Here is a 22,637-nt window from a genome sequence, read left to right as displayed (position 1 = left end):
TCTCCACTTAGCAGTCGAATAGGAGATTGCACTTTCAATTGTTAGTGACCTTTAAGAGTGAATATTCGGATGGTTTCGTTGAATCGCAGTTGCTTCGTTGCGAGGTAGTTATTTATGACAGCATCCATTTCATGTTGTAGAGCCTTTGTCAAATATCGGTATATACGAATAAAATAAAAAATACTAGCGAAAAGGAAAAAAGCGTCTACTTCAAATAAAGTGTATGTGTTGCTTGCGGACATCTTCATCGCGTCTTGTAGTTTACCAAAGTCAAAAGTGGATCTAACACTAAGAAATGAAAGCAACCATTAAGCCAATCTCAGAGGTTGCCCTGTTTACCTAGATTTTAAGCGGAAAATATATCTACACTCTAATGGATTGCGGATTGTTTATTATTATTCTGTTAAGGGAAAGTCGCACCGCGTCCTTGAAGAACTATTGTGCCCCTTCTACTGGTTATAGTGTACCTATTGATCATAGTTTCTCAAGCATTGCGGATTGTTTACCAACCACTTAATAACGAGACAACACCACAATTTAGCAGAAAGATTTCAAATTGGAACACCCGCTGAGTCCAGCAATCAAAGTAGGGTGAAAAACATAGGTTGAAATGTCAACTTCCAATCAGCAAACCCAAAATATTGAAGCAATTGTCATGACCTTGAAGGAGTGCATGACGGCACCTCAAAGCATGTTGCAAGAACCATCTCGCAAATGAATATCATTAAAATTAGCCATTGAAATGCGAAATGCACAGGTCAACATAAATTCTAAATTCAACACTTCCTAGCCAGCAAAATGATTGATATTATGCTAAATCAGAAACTCAATTAACAGCATAAAACACCTCAATTGTTGCGTCATGCAGCCGAATAACCTTTCGAGACAATGTCTCAGCCGCTTGATTCTAACGCAATTGTGATTCCTTTAGGAGAGGTAAATTTAATGCAAATGCTTCTGCAATCTAGGCTTGTTTCTCATTTTCAATTTGGCACTGTGTGGGTCAGGACTCATAACGTTTTTTAGTCTCACTATGCCAACGGCTTTAAGAAATCCACCTCGGATACGTTTAGTTAAAAATAAAACTGAGTAAATAGCTATACATAGACTCAATTAATAATAATCGTTGGCGCAACAATCCATATTGGATCAGGGTCTTGAAGTGTGCTAGAGCACTTCATTCAAGACCGTAGCATTACACTATAGTAGGCAATATGGTCAGCATTGCGCTCGCCCGAGATTATTACCCTGATTTGACTCAGGTACTCATTCACATCTGAGGCGACTAGTATCCGACATTCAGTCACGATAATAAGTCCCGCTACCACCAATAAAATTTTAACCGCGACCTTCCGCTACAACAGCTCAGCGCTTTAACCACTTGAGCCATCCGGACACAGACTAAATTACAGCGCGTTAATACATTTCAAAGTCATTGATCCGCGGGGAGAAGTTTATAAGCTGACTGATACGCATTTTGCAGTAGGGAGTAGTGAGAGGTAACACAGCTCTGAGCCTGAACGGCATACCTAATGAAACCCTGAAACTCACGGTGAAGTGTAGATAAGACATGTTGGCTAGCTTGTTCGGAGCATGCATGGTAGAGAGAATCTTTCTCGCATTAGAGAAAAGGCAGAAGCATTTTGTTGGCAATGATGGGGAAATTTCGGAGTGAATAATCTTTAATAAATGTCTCCTCGTAATTCAGGCCTTTGAAGCTCTATTAGAACGGCTCTATGGTATTACTGAAGCTATATTAACCATTGCAAATTGCCTGGGCTAAGAATGCAACGCACGGAGGAGATGCCTATAGCAATAGTTGTCGATACCAGGCACGTTGATAATTTTAAGTTATACTCATGTGAAGCAGTGAATGTTGGTAAAGACGCACGAAAGGACAATGGAATCAATACCGATATTATATAAAACTAAAATATTTAAGAGTGTTCGTATTTACAAATGCAGTGTTCAAACAGTCTTTTTATTGTGCTTACGGACGGGCATCTGGCCCAAAAGTTCCGCTCAAAAAGGAGAGGATGGTTCCCCCGTGCTTGGGGTTTTTTCGGGAACCCGAAATAGAAAAACATGAACAAAATTAGATTAATTATGCATTCAGGAGAGAGAGCCGCCTTATTTTCATCCTAGGCCTAGTTTGCCTTCCGTACGGTCCTGAGCGCAACATCGTTCTGACCAGAATAACGATGGAAGTAGGAGGGTCAAGCGATTCTTATCTATTGAAAAATAGAGATAGAGTTTTGTACCTTCAGGACGGTCTCGTATGATGCATCGTTCGCTATTACTAGAATAACACCAATCCGCGCCTTAACACACGCGTGTCTTTAGGGGATGTACTTTTACTTAATTTAGAAAAGTTATTCAGTGGCAACACATAGATACATTGAGTTAAAAACATTTATTTTTCTAAGGTAAAAAATTTTGCAAATAAAAGTAAATATAAAATAAAAATCGATGTAAAATATAAAATATCACAATTTCACTCTTTTAATTGGCATCCTAATTGGTTCCTCATATTTTCTATTATATCCGCTATTTGGTACTCTAAATAAATTGTCGAAGCGAGATTTGACTATCGCCGGCTCTTTACGTTCCTTACTCGATTGTTCTAGTTCTCCCAAAATTTCGTCCAAACACTTATACATCTCTTCTGGCATTTTTGATACAACGTTCAACTGAACTTTCTTTGGCTTGACGAACTCTATGAAGTCTTTAAGCTCTGTATAGCTGCTGTGACTCGAGTAGGCAACTCGAATTGTATTTTTATTTTCTTCTTTGCAAATTGGTTGTCCGCGTGTCCAATTCTTCCAGAATAACGCAGAAGGTTGAATAATTCGATAATGGAAAGATCCGAACATGCCTTTCTCGTGCTTTTGAAGGCTGAAGATGTTGCACTCTTTCAAATTACTAGAAATGCATTGGTCCATATCTGGGAAGAAAATGTACTTTTCAAGTTGTTCGTTTGCTACATAGATTTTCTGTTTGAGTTTTCGTCCGATTTCCATGAAGAGAAATTCAGAACCATATTGGGCGGGGATTCGAATGATAACTTTGTGTTGAGGAGAGATCGATGTCCATTCCGTAATAAGATCACAAATTTTTTTGATACTCTCAGTCTGAGTTGGAAATTCTGGGTAGCATTTTTTTAAAAAGCTCGAATCTAAGTACACAACATCCGGTTCGAGTTGGCGTAGAGAAGCGAATTTTGAATCTAAATCTGCCTTTGTTAACCTGAAATGAGAAAAAATAAATCAGTAAGAAAAATTGAATTTCTATCAAGTTTGATTTATCCCCAATGAGTATGCTGATATGCACACAAATGACAGTATGAAGACAAAGAGGAAGTGTGAGTAGATAAACCTTCGAATCGTCTCGCAGAATACTGGAATGACTCCACAATGGTAAATGAAAACTCACAGATAATTCGTATTGACATCGTTTTTTTTTTTGTGTGGGTGTGATCGTACCACTCGCAATAATACGAGCGAATAGCGCTCAATTCAATTATTTTGTGGCATAAAGTTAGGTATAAAGGCTTATGTGCATTTGCGGAAAACCGCGTAGGTGGCTAGACGAGCGGCGAGACGCTTTTTGATTTTAATATATAACCGCGCATACATGTACGCACTACATCGCAAAAATTATTTCAAACGAGGTGGTTGAATGGAGAGCTGCGTCCCGGAATTTGAAACAGGATCAATGCGAAGAATTATAGTTTAGAAATTGTTCATAAATTTGAAGAGGAAGGGATGGAAAAGGAGGGAATAAAACTCCTGGAAACCAAATATCGTGGTGTTCAAAGGATAGTAGAGGTCCCAGGACAAAACGTGGATTAGTACCCACGATGGAGCATAAAACCTGGGAAACGCCTGCTGAACCACCACCAACAGTTGTACTACCAAACCCTATCTCCACGTGGTGACCGCTGGAAGCTCCTTCTTAACGAAAAGCTGCAGACGGAGAAGGATGAAGGCGAGTCTCCTGCGCCTAAAAATGGGACAAATTGTACCAACTGGTCCTACAAGTTGGGGGTTGGGTAGGACTGACAACCTTACATGAAAAACAACTTGTTACGAAGCCACAAAAGGGGCCTCGGACTGGACTGACAACACAACGAATAACGATTTGCGCATTTTTTCATGGAACGTGCGCTCCCTGTGCAGAGAAGGAGCTGCCAAGCAGCTAGCCGATACCCTGTCCCAATATATAGGGCGGATGTAACAGCGGTGCAGAAAATGCGTTGGGTAGGGTTCGGTTTCATGGAGACGAGCTACTACATGATATATTATAGTGGCCAGTCGGAGAAGGATACCTTCTACGGGGCAGTAGAACGACCCCTCGAAGCCTGTTCCAAAATCATACTTGGGGATTTTAACAGCCAAGTAGGGACGGAGCCCGTATTCAGGCGATACGTTGGCTCACATAACTTACAAAAGATGCCAATGATAACTGCGGATTATTCAATTAGCAGTGTCACACGAAGTGGTTGTTGGAGATACCTGTTTTTTAACAGCAAGCATTTTTGACATGGCGATGGTATGTTTTCAACCGGTGAACCGCAAGAGCGTATGAGGTTTTTAATTTTAATATGTAATGCATTACACCAAAATAACAAAATTTCAAACGCGGCAGTTGAATGTAGAGCTTCGACCCAACGTGCGATTAGCCGCCCCCTTGACTGTATGCACTAGACGTTTGTAATGCGCTGCTAACTGCCAGTTATAACGTACAGGTATACTTCGCACACATAAATTCCGTGAAGGAGAAATTTATAGTTGATACACTTACGAAATTTTTTATCTTGTCGTTTAATGGTTTCAGATAACTTCCGCAGTAATTTATCAAAGTGACACAATACCCATCCTCACATAACTGAAAAATGTATCCTCGTGTTTTCACAGTTCTTGAAAACAAATTACAAATTGACCAGATTCGTGATGTGTTTGGAGTAAAGAATGAATCCAATAATTCTTCCTTTCCATTCGTCGTTTTAAACGATAGTGGAAATAGATGCGCAACGGTGTCCATTTCGTTTATGAATAGAATGTCCACTGTTCGATAGCCGAACCGCTTTATTTATGCGGTTGCGTCTCGCGGCTAACCGCGGCATCTAACCTTTAAAAGGTAATGATCCCTCAAAATGGTTTTTTTTATATCATAATGATAAAGTTTGAACTTTCAACCCTGCCCCGAGAAAAAGAGAGGATAAGGAGGATATGAAGAAGAAAAAGAACGCTCCCCCCTTTCCAATCTTCTCTAATTGTAGCGGTTTCCGCTCCCCAAAAAGCTACGGCACCTCAAAGTTTTCATGTTGAAACGGTTGGGTTTCCACCCCCAATCCTATAAGGGTAAATGAATGAACGAAGAAGCGGGAGATACCCTCTCTTATGCTTGAGGAGTTTGATATCCTTGTATATAACTAAACAATAGAGCACAAGTAAAACAACCTGATTTTTAACAGTAATCATTTTTGATATGGTGATGATATACAGTGCACGAACTAAGGTTAGCAGCACTTACATTTTCCAAGATTTTAAGAAAAAAAGAAACAAGATTTTTATGTTTTCTTTTTTATAATTTTATCAGAGCCTATTTCAATTCATATTACAAAAATATTTGTTCAAAAAAAATTCTAGGTGTTGATTTAACTAAGGTTAGCCGCACTCACTGTTTTGAGCAAAATAAACAATGCTGTGGACATGTTTGTTTTGTTTTGACTTGATTTATCGTTATGACCATTCTCTCGACACTTTGTGTGATTTCACGCGCAGTTGTCGTTTGTAATTCAAGCGAATCACCATGGGTCATGGAAAACCACTGACCGAAACGGAAAAAGCGAAAATTGCGACACTTAAACACTACATGAACATGTCAAACCGGAAAATTGCAAATAAAATTAATCGGAGTGAAAAAGTTGTTCGAAATTTTCTAGAAAATCGTGAAAATTACGCCAAAAATTACGTGACAGGCCGGCTATCGACGATATGTCCAGTAAAAAAATGGCATTTGATACAATCTGGGGCCAACAGCAACAAGTCTGCTCGTGATATCAAGTTGGAAAATAATTTGACCATTGGTGTTCGACGTACCCAAAAGATTTTAAGTGGTTGCAGTTACTTGAAATACAAAAAAATAATGCGCAAGCCTATATTAACTTCAAACAATATTGAAGGCCATAAGAAGTTCGCCTTGGATCACATTGATTGGACAAAAGAATGGCAGAATATTATTTTTTCGGACGAAAAAAAGTTCAATTTGGATGGCCCAGATGGTTTTGCCTATTAATGGCAGGATTTACGTACTGAAGAAAAAATTTTCAGTAAGCGTTAATCCGGCGGTGGCTCAGTAATGGTATAGTGCTATCGGCTATTTGAAGAACATGCCACTGTCATTCATTTCGACCAGAATGAACGCTGTGTATTATCAGCAGATGATTGGCCTTCATTTCCCAGGGTATGGCTTCGAATGTGCTGGTTTGAACTAGCAATTTCAGCGAGACAATGCACCAATACATGTGGCCAGATTAACTTTGGCTTATTTTGAACAATGTGGCATACGGCGTTTTGACAATTGACTATCGAAGTCACCAAATATGAACATTATCGAGAACTTATGGCATGAAAAGTTTATGAAAATGGCCGGCAATACAGCAATAAAGATAAACTCAAAGAAGCTATCAGAATGGCCTGGGCAAACTTCCCTCATGACAAAATCCGATCACTGTATGACAGTCTTCCGCGCCGAATCATCGCTTTACATGATAATAATAATCGTTGGCGCAACAATCCATGTTGGATCAGGGCCTTGAAGTGTGTTAGAGCACTTCATTCAAGACCTTAACGGAACACTAGGAGGCAATGTGGTCAGCATTGCGCTCGCCCGAGATTATTAACCCTGATTTGACTCAGATACTTATTCACAGCTGAGTCGACTGGTATCCGACGTCAAATCACGATACAAATTCCACTGCCACCAGTGAGATTTGAACCGCGACCTTCCGTACGACAGCCTTGCGCTCTAACCACTCAGCTATCCGGACACATGATGCTAGAGGCAAATGGACCAAGTATTGATTGAAAACTAATACGAAAATTAATTTTTTTCATCCAAAACAGTAAGTGCGGCTAACCTTAATTCGCACTTGCAGCATGTAAAAAATTGAAAAACCTGCAAAAAATCAACACCTAGAATTTTCTTCAAACAAATGTTTTTGTAATATGAATTGTATTTCAATTCATATTACTCTAATAAAATTATAAAAAAAGAAAACATAAAAATCTTTTTTTTCCCAAAATCTTGGAAAATGTAAGTGCGGCTAACCTTAGTTCGTGCATTGTATAGTGATGGTACCCAACCGGTTCGCCGCGGCGGTCTATTGCCAAGGCGATTACGACCGACGAAGTCGTTCATCTTTTATGGATTTGGAGTTTTCGAGTGATAATGAGTGATAATGTCTCATCTTCCCACATTTTATAGTGGGAACAATAAAACGCAAATCGACTATATTCTCATAAGACGCCAATATTTTACCACTGTCACTGATTGCAAATGCGAAGTAAGCCACCGATAAAACAGCGTGAGGAACGCACTGGCTCGCCGCGCATTAAATGGTGGCGATTTGGTGAGAAGAAAGAAGAAACGGTCTCACTCATACGATTGCCAACCATTACGAATGTGGAAGAATCATGGAACCAAATGAAAGACACGATCCACAAAGTGGCCTCTGCAACCCTCGGGGTCACCAAGCCGGGTAAGCGGTACATCAACCGAGATACTTGGCTTTGGAATGATGATGTTGAAATGAAGGTCCGTGAAAAGAAACGCCTCTACCACAAATTTCTCGACGATAAAACGCCTGCTAATTGGCAAATTTATAAGAATGCTAACCGGGAAGCAAAGAAAGCGGTCGCTGTCACCCGAGCGAACCATTTCAAAAATCTTTACGATAAACTGGACACTCGGGATGGCGAGAGAGATCTGTATCGACTTGCTAAAAGCCGTGATATCGAACACTTCTGTTGTGTTAATGACAAGAACGGTACTTTGCTTACCAACCGTCGAGCCGCAACGGATAGATGGCGCGAATACTTCGAGCAGATTTCAACTGAAGAATTTGCTCATCCTCCACTTCCACAATCATTGCCGACGGAGCAGTTCCACCAGTCAGCGCAACTGAAGTCGAGGAGGCAATAAAACAAATGAAATCGGGGAAAGCAACAGGACCTGACGACATCGCATCTGAGCTCTGGAAAGCGAAGAGTTGGGATCCAACACTGTGGCTCAGTGAATTCTTTAACCGGGTTATTCAGGAAGGAAGAACACCATCTGACTGGCAAGAAAGTACCACTGTTCCAATATGGAAAAAGAAAGGTAGCCCAGCAGAATGTTCAAATTACCGTCCGATCCGATTACTTCCTCATACCATGAAGATTTTTGAACGCATTCTTGACAACCGTATTCGCGAAATCGTTGAAATAACCGTGAATCAAGCCGGATTTGTCAAGAACTGCGGAACTACTGACGCAATACACGCTGCGCGGTTGCTCATGGAGAAACACTGTGAGAAGCATCGTCCTCTTTACATTGCCTTTCTGGATCTAGAGAAAGCATTTGACCGTGTACCACACGAACTCATCTGGTATGCTTTACGACAACACTTCGTGCCAGAAGAACTCGTGCGCTGGGTTCAATTGCTCTACCATGATCCGAAAAGTAAAGTTCGAAGTATGGCGGGTGTATCAAAACCGCTTCGTGTCTCTGTTGGTGTTCATCAAGGAAGTGCCCTGTCACCACTCCTCTTTGTCCTTGTTATGGACACCGTCACACGGGATATCCAACGTCCAGCGCCCTACACACTGCTTTATGCAGATGATGTTTTCCTAGCATCTGATAGCAAAAATGATCTCGAGCAACTTGTTCAAAAATGGAATGATCGCCTCATGCAACACGATTGCATGAATTTAAACAAAACTGAATTTTTGACGACCGATCCCCATGAAACAGGCACAATCACTGTCAGCGGCAGTGATCTGCCCAAAACTGAGCGATTTAAATACCTCGGGTCAACGCTATCAGCCAATGGAGAACTGCGTTATGAAATTGCTTCACGCATTAACGCAACCTGGATGAAGTGGTGTTCCACAACTGGTGTCCTTTGTGATCGACGTATCAACGAACGTCTCAAATCTAAAATTTACCGCAATGTCGTCCGTCCAGTCGCTCTCTATGGTTCTGAGTGTTGGCCGACCATAAAAGACAATGAACGGCGTCTTGCGGTAATGGAGACGAAGATGCTACGTTGGACTAGTGGCGTCACACGTTTAGATCACACCCGAAATGAGGATATCCGCGATCGTTATGGGGTTGCACCGATCGTGGAGAAGTTGCGAGAGAGGCGTCTTCGATGGTATGGTCACGCAATTCGTGCAAACGAGAATTCACTTGCCAAGATTGGTCTGGACATCGAAATCGATGGTAAACGACCAAAAGGCAGACCTAAGCAACGGTGGCTTGATACTCTGGAGGGGGATTTGAAAGCCTCGAGATTGCACCCAGATCAGGCATTCGATAGAGCCAAATGGCGAAGCCGATCATGACGAGCCGACCCCGCTTGTGAACGGGACAAAGGCTGAAGAAAAAGAAGAGTGATAATGACAATCTGTTTCTATATAGAGTTCTCGTATAGCAGTAAAAAAGGAATCTGTGTTGAGCGCTCAACGTAATGTTCTATTCAGGCAGAAGCACATTATGTTGGTCCGTTAGATTGACCTCTTGAATATTATTTATATGATATAGGAAATGAATTGTGAAGATTTAAGGGGATATTCCCAGTACGATCCTCAATAGAGTGAAACTCCTAAGATCAAGGAAATAGATATATAAAATTTAGGTAGGAAAATTCATGATTTCTGCTGGCGGCAAATCGCACGATAAGTTTATCATGGAAATGCATTCTATGTTATAAAAATTTTCGAATAAGCTAATTAGCATTCCTCGGAAATATACTAGGACATTTACCAGAGGACGCCCTGTGAATTGGTGCTTAAGAATACACTCAAAGTTTTCCCTTGTTGTCGTAAGAGGGAACTGAACTGAAAGGGATAGAGATTTATGGGCTAGCAATCTGCAAATTTCGAAACTTTATTGCCACCGAAATATCAACACCGTCTGGGATACAGACCGACCTTGTGGCAATGACTTTTAGCTATCGAAAACGGACTATGATTAGTTTCTGGAATATCTGCACACTCCTCGGTAACGGTAGCGAGGGTCCTCTGAATGGTCGCTGCTTCAATTTGAGCGGGAATTCGAGCGATATAAGCTGGATATTGTGGGCCTGAGCGAAGTAAGATTGAGGGACTCTGGAGAGTATTCCTTTCCTTCTTGCGGCAAAGTGCTTTTGTACTCTGGAAAGCCAAACTAGTAGACACGAATCTGGTATCGGGTGAATTCTGACTTCTACCGTAAGGCACGCTTGACCAGGGAGCCGGTTTCTGACAGACTTTTGCAACTGCAAGATTCTAGTCCTGGTTAAGGAACTCAAGGGAGGCTCCCTAAAGGTGAGATTGTGATTTTGATTCGGTGACCTTGCCAGTCCTCATGTATTCCTCGGAGACACGCAAGACAATTAGCAAGAAGAATTGTGAACTCTTGACCGCGTTCTAGAGCAGAATCCTCCGGAGAATTGTTGGCCCCCTACATGAGGAGGGACGAGGCAGACCCTGTCTAAGATGGAGCGATGGCGGGATGTCTGGAGTTTCTTATTAAGGCAGCCCTAGACCGGATACCGGTTGTTGCGCCGTTGATGATGATGGTATAATATCTTGAGAAGGGAAAATCATCAACAGCGACTATTGCGTAGCAGTATTGGAGCGTTTGAAGGATGAAATCTCGGAAAAAAACGGATCCATTTAAAGAAAAAGAAACTGTTGTTTCATCAAAACAATGCACTGTGTCACAAATCAATGAAAACGATGGCAAAATTGCATGGATTGGGCTTTGAATTGCTTCCCCATCCACCGTATTCTTCAGACCTGGCCCCAGCGACTTTTTCCTGTTCTCAGACCTCAAGAGAATGCTTACTGGAAAGAAATTTAGGACCGATGAAGAGGTAATCGCCGAAACTGAGGCTTAAGACAAATCACACAATAAAAATGGTATCGAAAAACTGTATGACCGCTCGTTGTATCGCCCTCGAAGGAAATTATATTGAATAATAACATCAAATCTTATGAGAACAATTTTGTTCTGTGTTGGCCTACGCACTTCAGCCCAACTGTTAAGCGACCAAAAGGCCGCCGAAACAACGATACCTGGATGGTGATTTGAATGTTTTGCCACCGCATCTAAATCAGGCAATTGACAGAACAAAATGGTGCAACTGATTAGGGCGAGCGCACCTTGTGGAATAAAGGCTAAAGAAAAGGAAAAGGAGCGATTCTTTTTTGAATGGGCATACATTTGTTTTTATACATTGATGCGATCAAATCCTGTGTTCAAGAGATTCCTTTCTTTTGTGTACTTTTGCAAAACTACAGAAATGGCGCCTTTTGGACCCAGCAATAGAAGGATTTTCACTGCGAAACCACTTACCTAAAGTCCCCTGTGTACAGGATTTTAAGCTCGCGGTATTGGATCAGCAACATAATCGACCCAGGGCAGTGCCTTGCCGGCAGAGCGGTCACGACGACTCGATATTCCTCCCCATCTGATTCATAGCTTATTTCCTCAGCAGCTAATAAAAGAACAAGCTTCAGATAACCACTACTTTCTTCAAAGTGCATTCCACTTACATCCAATCTCTAAAACGCGAACATCCTGCACATTTGGGAACTGTTTCCGGACGAGGACCCTCGAAACGGCGCTGGTATACAATGGACCTGGCAGACCCTCAGGTCTATCCAGTCCTCGCATATGATCCATGTGACAGTGAGAGAGGAAGAATATTTTCGACCGTAAATTCTCGCCATCGAATCTATCTGCCGAAATAAACGGAATCTCTTCGAACAACCCGGAAAAAGTACTCATAGCAGTTTTGTTGTGAAATTCACTAAATAACCGCCGGAGAATGTCAAATGGTCTTGACAATTGGTAGTGATAAGAAGTTCGAGGGTTGCCGTTTGGAGAAGCAGTTGACAGCTCGTTATTTTTGGAAATACCATTTATATCTAATGCCTTTCCGACTGCAATCATTCTATTTAGTTACTTTATTGCATGTTATATTATGTAGGGTATATTTGTAAGACCTGCGATTATTTGCATTCCTGAAGAAGTGGTGCAACATTATTCAAGTTGGTTTCAATACCAGTCGCAAGGTGTCCCTCCACACGCTAGAACGCGTCCAGTAATTGTTTTGTTTTTCCTGCGCGAATCCGTTTGTTTCCAATTTGACACTTCGCATAACACTGATACAGAAATCCTTTTCCTGACGAGACGTACGGACTTTGCCCGCGTGCTATATCTCGCCCTGACCTGGTTCCGGTAATATAATGTTAAAAGTGTTGTCCTAACTCAGTGTCTTTATCTTAGATATTGATTAACGCGACTAGAACGGGTGAACATGTCGTCAGCAGTAGCCGCATCCACGACGGCGACATCCTCGCCCACCAAAAAGGATCTGTACGAGGCGGGTCACGGTGCCGACTTGGACGATTTCACGAACAGTTCAATTATTGAGTTTCTGAATAAGGAGCGCGAGTGCTTCAATGGTGGTACCGGTGGTGATGATGCCAGTGAGATCGATGTCGAGAGCCTGTTCGAGGAAATCAATCGGTTGTCGGATAACACGGACGATCGCAGTGTCGAGGAAATCCTTCGCGAGGCGGAAATTCTTATTAGCAAACAACAGCCCCTGTTGGGATCGCGCTCGGTTGCAGGTGGTGAAGGTGCGGTTAATGACCGTGGCGCAAGTGCAGGTGCAGTTGAGTGTGCAGTCAGTGCAGGTGATGTTGATAAAAGGGACAGTGGCGATGCTCCGCGACCGGCTCAGGCGGGTGGGAGTCCACAGAAGGATTTCAAGAATGTTGTCGAGGCTGTTTGCCCGGACTCGATAATTTCGGAGGAATCGACACCAAAGGATATGAAGAGTGACAGCGATGATTCACCGGTAAGTCCGCATTTTGGTTATTTTAGCAACGTTCCAGGAGAAAACAAAATTTATTCGGAGAGAAAAGGTACAAAAAGGTTCCAGATTTGGTTAGAAATCATTGACTGCTCATCAAATTCACTATTATAGTGACAGACGGAGGAAAAATAAAGTTGTGTAGGCAGATGTTGCCCTTATAAAAGTAGGGAAGAAAGAATTGACGCTTTTGACGTATTCTCTATCCTTAAATTCCTATGCAGAATTATTCTTATGCTAGTTTTTAGCTTTAAGTTATTTTAACTGGATTTGTTTGGTGTTCATTTCTTCCAGGAGAACTAGGCATCCACCCATCTTCTATTTTGTATTCATATTTTCTCAGTTTTATTTTCATTGGTTTTAGTTTTCAAGTTTTCTTTTTAAAGAGGTGGAACTTTTTCAAATACTAATCCCAGGCATCACGATCCCTTAGAGTGTGGGACTTTTACCCACTAAAACCGCTAACAATTCGGGAAACCGTAAGCTTGACGCTTTAGTTATAAAAGGTTTTGTGCTTCCCTATGTGAGGAGCATAACGTAATTCTCCATTGGCTTATAGCATTGACCCGAGGTATTGAAATCGCTCAGTTCTGGGCAAGTTACTGCTGAAAGAACTGAGCGATTTAAATATCTCGAGGGGCAACTTGCTGCCATTGTCAGAAATCAGCAATTTAAATACCTCGAGTTAATGCTATCAGCCAATGGAGAACTGCGTAATGAAATTGTTTCACGCATTAACGCCACCTGGATGAAGTAGCATTCCCCAGCTGGTGTTCTTTGCGACCGACCTATCAGCGCATGTTCGAAATCTAAAATTTACTGCAATGTCGTCCGTCTGCCGCTCTCTATAGTTCTGAGTGTTGGCCGACTATAAAGGAAAATGAACGGCGTCTTGCGGTAATGGGGACGAAGATGTTGCATTGCATTGGTGGCGTGACACGTTTTGATCACGTTTGAAATGAGAATATCCGCGGTCGATATGGGTTTTCACCGATCGTGGAAAAACTTCGAGAGAGGCATTTTCGATGGTGTGGTCAATTCACGCTAACGAGAATTCAATAAGCAGTATTGGTCAGAACATCGAAGTCAATGGTAAGCAACCGAAAAGCCGGCCGAAACAATGGTGACTTGATACGCTGGATGGGGATTTAAAGGTCTCGCGATTACATCCTGATCAGGCATTTGATAAAATAAAATGACAAAACCGACCACGACGAGCCGACCCCGCTTGTGAACTGAAGGCTGAAGAAAAAGTTGTGAGGAGCGACAGCTAAAAATTCCACTTCCCTCTATTTTCTAGAAAGCGATTTAAATAAATCATTTGATGGTTGATAATACAAACAGCTACGATGAGGAAATCCGCGCATGGTTATTGTCAGCCAACAGAGCCTATTTCAGCTTACAAAAACTGTTCCGCTCGAAACGTCTCACCATAGGGTCAGCTCTTACTTTACAAGACTATGATCTTGCCAGTCCTCATGTATTTCTCGAATACTTGGGTTCTTAGCAAGAAAAATTGCGAACTCTTCGCCGCGTTCGAAAGAAGAATCTCCGAAGAATTTTTGGCTCCCTACATGAGGATGGACGATTACGTAGCCTATATAACGACGAAATCTATGAGCGATTTCATGACAGTCCGGTTGTGGATAAAATCCGGCTCAATAGGTTACGGTGGGCGGGTCACTAAATCCGTATGGATGAGGATGATCCCACCCGGAAAGTCTATAAGGGCAATATCTATGGTAGAAAAAGAAGACGAGGCAGATCCTGCCTAAGATGGAGTGATGGTGTAGGTCAGGACGCCAGACAGCTTTTAGGGATATCGAATTGGTGGACCTCGTCGCAAAACCGGGATGCCTGGAGTTCCTAACTAAGGCAGGCCTAGACTGGATACCGGTTGTTGCGCCGTTGATGATGATGATTTGATGGAAAGCCTGCATTGATAATAGTCAACCTCATACGCTTCATACTCTGATTTTAATATTATTAGCAAATGCCAAGAATTTAACCAACATCAAATATAAAAAAGGGCTCGGGGAAATTAGATTCTTCTTGAATGGAATTTTAATATTTCACTCGAATGTCAATTATTCTGGTTAATTATGACGTCATCATCTCATTTGTATGGCTTAGGATACTGTTAATTAGCACGAAATTGATAAGTTTGAACTTCTATAACTTTGACACTATTAGTTGGATTTTCATGGAACTTGGCACGTGTATACACGAGACTGTCCCCTATGTCGGTGCACTTAGTACACTTAGTACACCTAGAATGAACTTAAGGGGAGTTTTTTAGTCTATTTCTAAAAGTTGATAATATACTATTAGTAAATTTATTTGAGCAGATACGGGGGTGGGACATATCTCGAAGATTAGATTTCACATAATTGTTTTACCTTGAAAAGGGCTCCAGATAAGTAGATTCTTCATAAATGCGACCTTAATATTTCACGCGAATGTCAATTATTCCGGTTAATTATGACGTCAGCATTTTATTTGCATGGCTTTGGAAGCAGTAAATTCACGTGAAATTGTTAAGTTTTTCCACCAAATTTAGCACGTATATACGAAATATTGTCCTGTATGCGGGTACAATTCGGAAGTCCTTGGATGAATTTAAGGGGGGGTTTTTCAGTAAATTTCTAAAAAGTAGTAATATACTATTAGTAAGTTTATTTGAGCAGATATCGGGATGGGACAAAATGAGTTCTGTCTCACTTTAAGTGCGTACATTTTGACTCCTTACTCAAGCGCTTTGCACTTCATGCCAAAACTAATGTCAGTTTCGGAAAGTACTAATCGAGACCTTTCATTTGATACCCTACACAACTATATTCGGTGAAAAAAATTGTTGAATCCCCCCTTTGCATGTATGGGGAGCCCCCCTTTAAACTCCACTTAAATTTATGCCACTCGCGTATGCGTGAGATTTCTTAGTTCCCATCTGTCCACCAAATTTTGTTCGGATCGGTTTAGCCGCTTTGGAGAAAAATGCGTGTGCCAGACAGACAGATTATTTTGTTAAGGGAAAGTCGCACCGCGTCCTTGAAGATAGACATTGAATCGATTTTAATAATAAGGTTTTGTTTTACACAAAATCTTAAAAAAGCTTGGCGAGAAGGTACGATTAATATTTCCCCATCCAGCAATTTTCTTTGCATATTTGAGTTTCGCTTTTATTGGGGAAATTGAGCACTAGTTTCTGTTCGGAACGGATCTTCCCGCCAACTATCCCGTTGATCTTCTGTGCTAGCTATCGGAATGGTGGGGATACTTTGTATATCTAGGAAGAAGTGATTGACTTGTTGACAAACATTTATCAGCCGTAAGGGACTGACTACTTGGTGTAGTCTTCACGTTTATGATATGATATTTGGGGAGAATTTTATTTTCTTGGGCGCTTTCATTGGCTTTCCAGTTGTAGGATAAATTATATACGAGGAACAGCCAGCGGCTATCTGGTAACACCTCAGAACAGGCTTGGGGCAGGATGAAGGAGTAAGAGGCCTTCATGGTTCACCAGCATGAGCACTAACAGATACACATCCTTGAACTTCAAGAGGTATTACGAATCGACAGGGAAGAGAGGGTTCAACGACAGCAACAGTGCCATTAACGTGAAGAGCATCAGTGAACAGAACAACAGCAGCAACGGACATGCCTTGGAAGTAGTCCTACACTGGGATGAAGCAACGAATAAGGGCCCATTCAACTTTGTAGCTGCTCGCAGGGAGAGCACTATGAAGCAGGTTAGTGCTAAGCCTGTAAGTGCTCCACAAGCATCTCATTCCCAGTCCAATTCGAACCAGCCCGCTGTCTCAGGTATATTTTTTCCTATCATTGGGTATATTTTGTATGTACTGCAACTATTGCGGGTTTTGAAGGAAAAGGGATTGAAAGTAGATAGGATCCTCATATTTGCGGAGTGCGTCGAGGATCATGGAAAGATTTTGTTGATTACTCTAGCGACTAGCTCCGATATGATTTGGATGTCGTCTCCTGGGAATTGGCCTGATGCCACGACTGCCTCTCGAGTTCTCCCGGCTTCCAGTGAGACTTGGATAGCCATATGTCTCCCATGAAGAACCCTGAAAGGCATATATTGGGTTGGGGAAAAAGAAATGTGAAAAATGTGAAAATCTGGATCACGCACGACAACCTCAAGCTAAAAAGATCCTGGTCGAAGCGCGGAGAGCCGGGCCAAACCATCGCCAAGCTCGGATTGACGGCCAGGAAGGTTTTGCTCCATCCATTATGAGCTGCTCAACTATGGTTAGACCCTCAATTCGGTCCTCTACTGTGAGCAACTCGACCGTTTGAAGCAGGCGAATGACCAGAAGCGGCCAGAATTGGCCAATAGGAATGGTGTTGTGTTCCATCAAGACAACGCTCGGACTCACACATCTTTGATGACCCACCAGAAGCTACGGGAGCTGGGATGGGATCTCCTATCGCACCAACCGTCTAGTCTGGACCTGACAGCAAGCGATTACCATCTCTTCCGGTCCATCCAAAACGCTCTTGGTGCTGCAAACAATGCGGCGCATATTTGTCTTAAATCGGATAATTCTAAGTATGTTAAATAAAGCGTCAAATTTCGATCACAAATACGACATTTCTTTTCCCCCAACCCAATATATGTTAAATTTCGTCTACGAATGATGCAGTCTCTTGGTTTTTAGGAAGAGGAGTGAAAAATTACCTCCTTGTAGACCGTGAATCTGCCCCAATCAGGGCGCCTAAGTTAGCACTATTCAAATATTAACTTTGAAATTTGCCCTTGCAATTACGGGAGATGCAGCTTTTGCATGGTGGAGATTTACCTGGGCTATCTTAGTGCTGGCCATTAGCTGCGTTATTGTTTGGAGCTCTTCTCAACTGTCGGAGTATCAGTCTCCTCCGAAATGTCGCTTTCTTGCACGTCGCTGTCCACCCTAAGCTTTAGAAGGTGTAGGTCTTCCAGCTCCTCCTCTTCACTGAGTAGTGGGTCTGCTTCCATGGTTCATCCAGTCCTTTCCATTCCTATGGCCTCCGAGATTCCTTCGGGGGCGTCGGTAGGTTTTCTACCCGATGTCACCTCCGTGTTTTTCCTCGGCTTTTTCCCGTGCACGTGCACAGGTATGTTGCCGAATCTATAGTTGATATGTCAACTTCGACGTATGATCGCCTCCTGTGAGGAATCTACCCTTGCCCTCCGCCTTGCTTCTGAAGACTCTTCATAATCGCGTATAGAGATCCTCATTCTGAACAATTAAGAGGCCCACAAGCTTTTCCGCCTCTAGTACTGCCGTTTTAGGAAGGGACACTGTCACTGTGTGTGTTTCTGGTATATCATCCCCAGCATATGTCGATATGTCGGCTACTTCCTAGCCTGGCAATTTAGGGACTATAGTCTTAAGCCACCAGTATGTGACCTGGTCGAAAGCGTATCCCAGTGAACATAAGCTTCGCCCATCCCTTGCACATTTGTCTGACTGCAAGGTCTTCGATAGTTTCCTGCTTCGCACAGCACTAGCAAAGCTAATAGCGGACTTCCTGACTCCTACCTTCACTCTTGACCTACTGAGAATTTCTCTCCTCTTGGGTTCAGGTTTGGGTTTTTTTAGGAGCATGTAGGTTAATCTCCACCGCTCCCCGCTTTCTTGGTACTGATAAAAATGGTTTAGATCTGTTCTAAGCCTCTTAAGGTTCACTTCTGGTTTCTTTCCTATAGATAACGCAGGTACCATTTAACAGCACCTGTGCACTGAGGCCTGTCTCCTTTCTGACTTCTGCTTTGCTTGTTCCTGCTTTTTGAGAGTATGGGGCTGTCCGCTAGCGCTAGCAAGACAGCGAAAAATATCTTACAGACGGTACTCAGCAAGGTGATACCTCGATAATTTCTGCATTGCGTGATTACTCCCTTTTTATGTATGAGGCAGATAATGCTAATTTCAATCGTCAGGCATTCATTCGCTGTTCCACATTGAACATAAGTTAATGAACAGTTTAGTGCAGTTGGTCGCCTCCATATTTAACTAATTCGGCTGTAATTCCATCGGCTCCTGGCGATTTATAGTTTTTAACTCCATTAATTGTACGGACCGTTTTTCCGTGCTTGATGGTGGCAGCAATTGTCGGTTGTTTTCCGTTGATGGTACTTCCAATTAACCGATATTTTAGTTGTTGAGCAGTTTATCAAAGTACTCAACCACCAAGCATTGAGGTGAATAAATCTTCATCCTGATTTGTTGATAAAATTTGTGCTCGTAGTGCTGTTGCTCCCTGTACTTTTCAAGTTCACAGTCTTATTGTTATTCTCAGGCTTTCCTTTTCTGTAAGTGAAGTCGTTTCTCCACTCGAGTGATAGGTCTCCGCGCGTGCCCGTGTTCATTGAGTGCGGCGTTGTTCGGTATGTAGCATTCTTCCGTCCTGTTAGCTGCGGTTATTGCGGCATCCATTTCCCCTAATAGGTATTAAGGAGGGCTTTGTTGTGGATGGCTTTAGTATTCACTCTCGCCTGATTGTCAGAGGGGATTATAAGCGCTATTGTAACGCGAGCCTGGAGCACCATGCCATCGAGATGGTGATCCGAATCTATATTGCTCCCCCTATATGTTTCGACATGCATCAAGGCTGAGAGGTGGCGGCGCTCAATCAACACGTGGTCAATTTGGGTGAAAGTAGTCCCTTCTGGAGGGGCCCATGTATGTTTGTGGACCGCTTTCCGCGCAAACCAGGTACTTCCAACAATTATTTCGTGTTGCACTGCTAATTGAATAATCCGCAATCCGTTATCATTGTTGTTTTTTTGGAGGCTATGGGAGCCGACGTATCGTCTAAATACGGGCTCCGTTCCTACTTGACTGTGAAAATCTCCAAGTATGAGGCTACCGCCTCGTAGAAGGTATCCTTCTCCGATTCTGAAGCCCCCTCTGTAGGGGTGTGAATGTTAATGGGGCTTATATTTCAAAATTTGCCTCGCAAGCGCAGAGTGCATTGCCATTCGCTTATGTTTTCCAAACCGATAACAGCAGGTTTAATTTTTTGCCTGAATAGGAAATCTACCCCGAGCACATGGCTTACTGGACGACCATTATAATACATATATGGTGTAGTGGCTCTTCTCCGGGAGACCGGTCTTTGTCCGGCGCGTCTCTTGCAACGCTGTTTCATTAGCCTTCTATCGAGGCAGGGTATCGGTGGTGGTGCTTGTTGGATGGTACGGAAACCAAAACCTCTTTGACCAAAAGCAGCGAATCAACTTTTTCAAGCAAACGTCATAATTTATGAAAACAAGGAGCGGAATAAGTAAAAAATATGAAGGGCTCTAATCTTGACCCTGAAAGGTGGTGTACGGGGATTGGCCTAACTGCTACCAACTTAACTCCATGTCTAGCGTTACCATGGGGGAATATGACGCTGCCTCTAATCCCCAAGGAATACCGTTACTTTTTCTTCCGCTGGCAGGGTTTGGTTGCGTGATAACATTTCCCAGTAAATAATTTCTTGAATATCTAATCAAGCACGCACTAAAAACCTTATGACCTCCTAATGTTAATGTTATTCTGCTCCTAATGTTGATGGCGGCTCCTTTTCTTGTTCTTCTTGAAAGCCTTTTCGAAAAAGATGAAGAGCAGGTGAATAGGAGTATTAGACTCGCGAGGGTGTTGACGTGGTGAATGCTGCAGGATTCAGAGCGGAAACTTCAATTCTTTGTTTTACAGTAGTGAGTACTGGCAAGATCATTGTCTTGTACAGTATGGTGAGACGTTTCGAGCGGAACAGTTTTTGTAAGCTGAAATAGGTTCTGTTGGCTGACAACAACCGTGCCCAGATTTCATCATCGTAGCTGTTATCGGTTGTGATTTTCGACCCCAGATAGTAGAAATTATCAACCGTCTCAAAGTTGTAGTCTCCTATCTTTACCTTTCCCGTTTGACCAGTGCGGTTTGATGTTGTTGGTTGGTTGGTTTTCGGTGCTAACGTTGCCACCATATATTTTGTCTTGCCTTCATTGATGTGCAGCCCAAGTCCATCATAGGCGTATGATTTTCTGTATGTATCCCTTGGAGCAGTAGATCATGTAAGCAATCTCCATAGCTTTTCCTTTTGTCTGCTCTTGAATTTCATTTTCTTAGTGCTAATATTCGAATTGGGTTTTCTTGCAATTTCATCTAATCAATTCTTTCGGTGTTTTGTGAATCTTCAGAATCTCCTTGTTTATCATTCATTTGCTGGACACTCCGGTTCCCCGCTCTGAAAACAACCCTCTCTTAAAAACAATATCATTTTTCCCCAATCATTGCATTTTCTGAATTTGGAAAGATGCAGTTCCACCTTGTCCCCCCACCAAGTTCATCATACTGAATGTTTTGCATGTTCGACTCAACCCATTGGTACAGACATATAGAGGATATGAAATGTTTGAATTCATCGAGTGGCCGTATCTCCACTTACAAGGAGGTATAAAAGTCTCAGTTAGACATGTCCGCTTTCACTTACCTGTGTGAATTCTATTGCGTCAATTAATAAATTCCTTTTACGCTAGGAATCAGCTTATGCGTCCATTGACCCTTGGAAAGTTCGTCCCCGTGCTTTTGTGGTCGCATATATGTATATATCCTGGCAATTTCAACTCTGCGAGTTTTTTAGAATTTTCCGCAGCGCTTCAGCTATAAGGAACCTTCCACTTCGTTTTGGTTATTTTCTTGAAATTGCTGCCTTTCGGTAATCATACTCCGGTTTCTCATCAAGCAGAGTGTATTCGGTCCGATACAGACAGGATTTCATTCTGCGTGCTATAGCAACCAGGTCATTTGTAAAGGTGATAATCGTAGTCTCTTGTCGTGCGAAAGGAATGAGCATTCCGTTATACATCATACTTTTGATACCCTTGTGTGTGTGTGTGTTTGAGGTGGGGGAGAGTCAAAACCTCTGAACACTCGGACCCTAGTGGTCCATTGTACTGATTCATCTGTCTAACGGAATATTCCGGATTCGTTTATGTATCGCAGGATTGCCGTGCATGAATGTGATGTTACCCGCTGCAGTTGGAGCACATCAGCACAAAAACTCTGATGTCTGATGTGTCCATAGGCGAGGCACTCACATAGAAAATGTTCCGTGGATTCTGCTTCCTCATTACATGATGGACACGTATTATCTTGGAGAATTTCTATTCTGCCCAGCTAGTGAATTATGGTCAGTCAGAATGCACACAATTCTTCTGCAAGTATTTCTGCTTTTCGACAGGATAAACTTTGCAGTGTGTTTGTTTGGTTCTGACAGGAATAGTTTGGTGTGTTTAGCAGCATTAAGGCTCAGCCATCTGGCATTGCGGAAAGTTTGTTCCTAGTTTTTGATAGCAGCATTAGCAAATGCTAGTGACTGGTAGGGCTTAGTTCCGGTCCGGGTATGGGGGAAATTGAATCCTCTTTTGCTTTTACCATCCCTTACACCACAATGACAGAATACCCAGTGTTTTTCCGTCGTATTGGATCTAGAAACAGAGTTGAAT

General features: G+C 42.3%; 2 protein-coding genes across 2 annotated transcripts in view; one reads left to right on the top strand and one right to left on the bottom strand.

Annotated features, from left to right (window-relative positions):
• Positions 1-2,394: 2,394 nt before the first annotated feature.
• On the bottom strand, positions 2,395-12,092 carry LOC119657124 (protein artemis-like). Its single transcript, XM_038063888.1, has 3 exons — positions 11,808-12,092; positions 11,608-11,749; positions 2,395-3,246 (listed from the first exon to the last, which is right to left on the bottom strand). The coding sequence occupies exons 1-3, from the start codon at positions 12,040-12,042 to the stop codon at positions 2,487-2,489; spliced, it is 1,137 nt and encodes a 378-aa protein (XP_037919816.1). The 5' UTR covers positions 12,043-12,092; the 3' UTR covers positions 2,395-2,486.
• A 303-nt stretch (positions 12,093-12,395) lies between these two features.
• LOC119658524 (centrosomal protein of 162 kDa) overlaps positions 12,396-22,637 on the top strand; it is a 352,018-nt gene continuing 341,776 nt past the window's right edge. Inside the window, exon 1 of the mRNA XM_038066002.1 lies at positions 12,396-13,120. Coding sequence (XP_037921930.1) covers positions 12,575-13,120 — 546 coding nt within the window. The 5' untranslated portion in view covers positions 12,396-12,574. The remainder of the gene's footprint in view (positions 13,121-22,637) is intronic.

This window comes from Hermetia illucens, chromosome 5 (assembly GCF_905115235.1).
Source record: "Hermetia illucens chromosome 5, iHerIll2.2.curated.20191125, whole genome shotgun sequence".
Lineage (NCBI taxonomy): Eukaryota > Metazoa > Arthropoda > Insecta > Diptera > Stratiomyidae > Hermetia > Hermetia illucens.
Note: the sequence above shows the minus strand (reverse complement) of the source record. Positions and strands in the feature narration are given on the sequence as shown.

What these genes read in the sequence shown, in the direction of transcription:
- LOC119657124 (XM_038063888.1), bottom strand. Translation starts at nt 12,042, where the DNA reads ATGAGTACTTTTTCCGGGTTGTTCGAAGAGATTCCGTTTATTTCGGCA. An exon ending in TCGCGTTTTAGAGATTGGAT is followed by an intron (nt 11,750 to 11,807) that starts GTAAGTGGAATG and finishes TTCTTTTATTAG; the next exon opens with CTGCTGAGGAAATAAGCTAT. An exon ending in CTGTACACAGGGGACTTTAG is followed by an intron (nt 3,247 to 11,607) that starts GTAAGTGGTTTC and finishes TTCTCATTTCAG; the next exon opens with GTTAACAAAGGCAGATTTAG.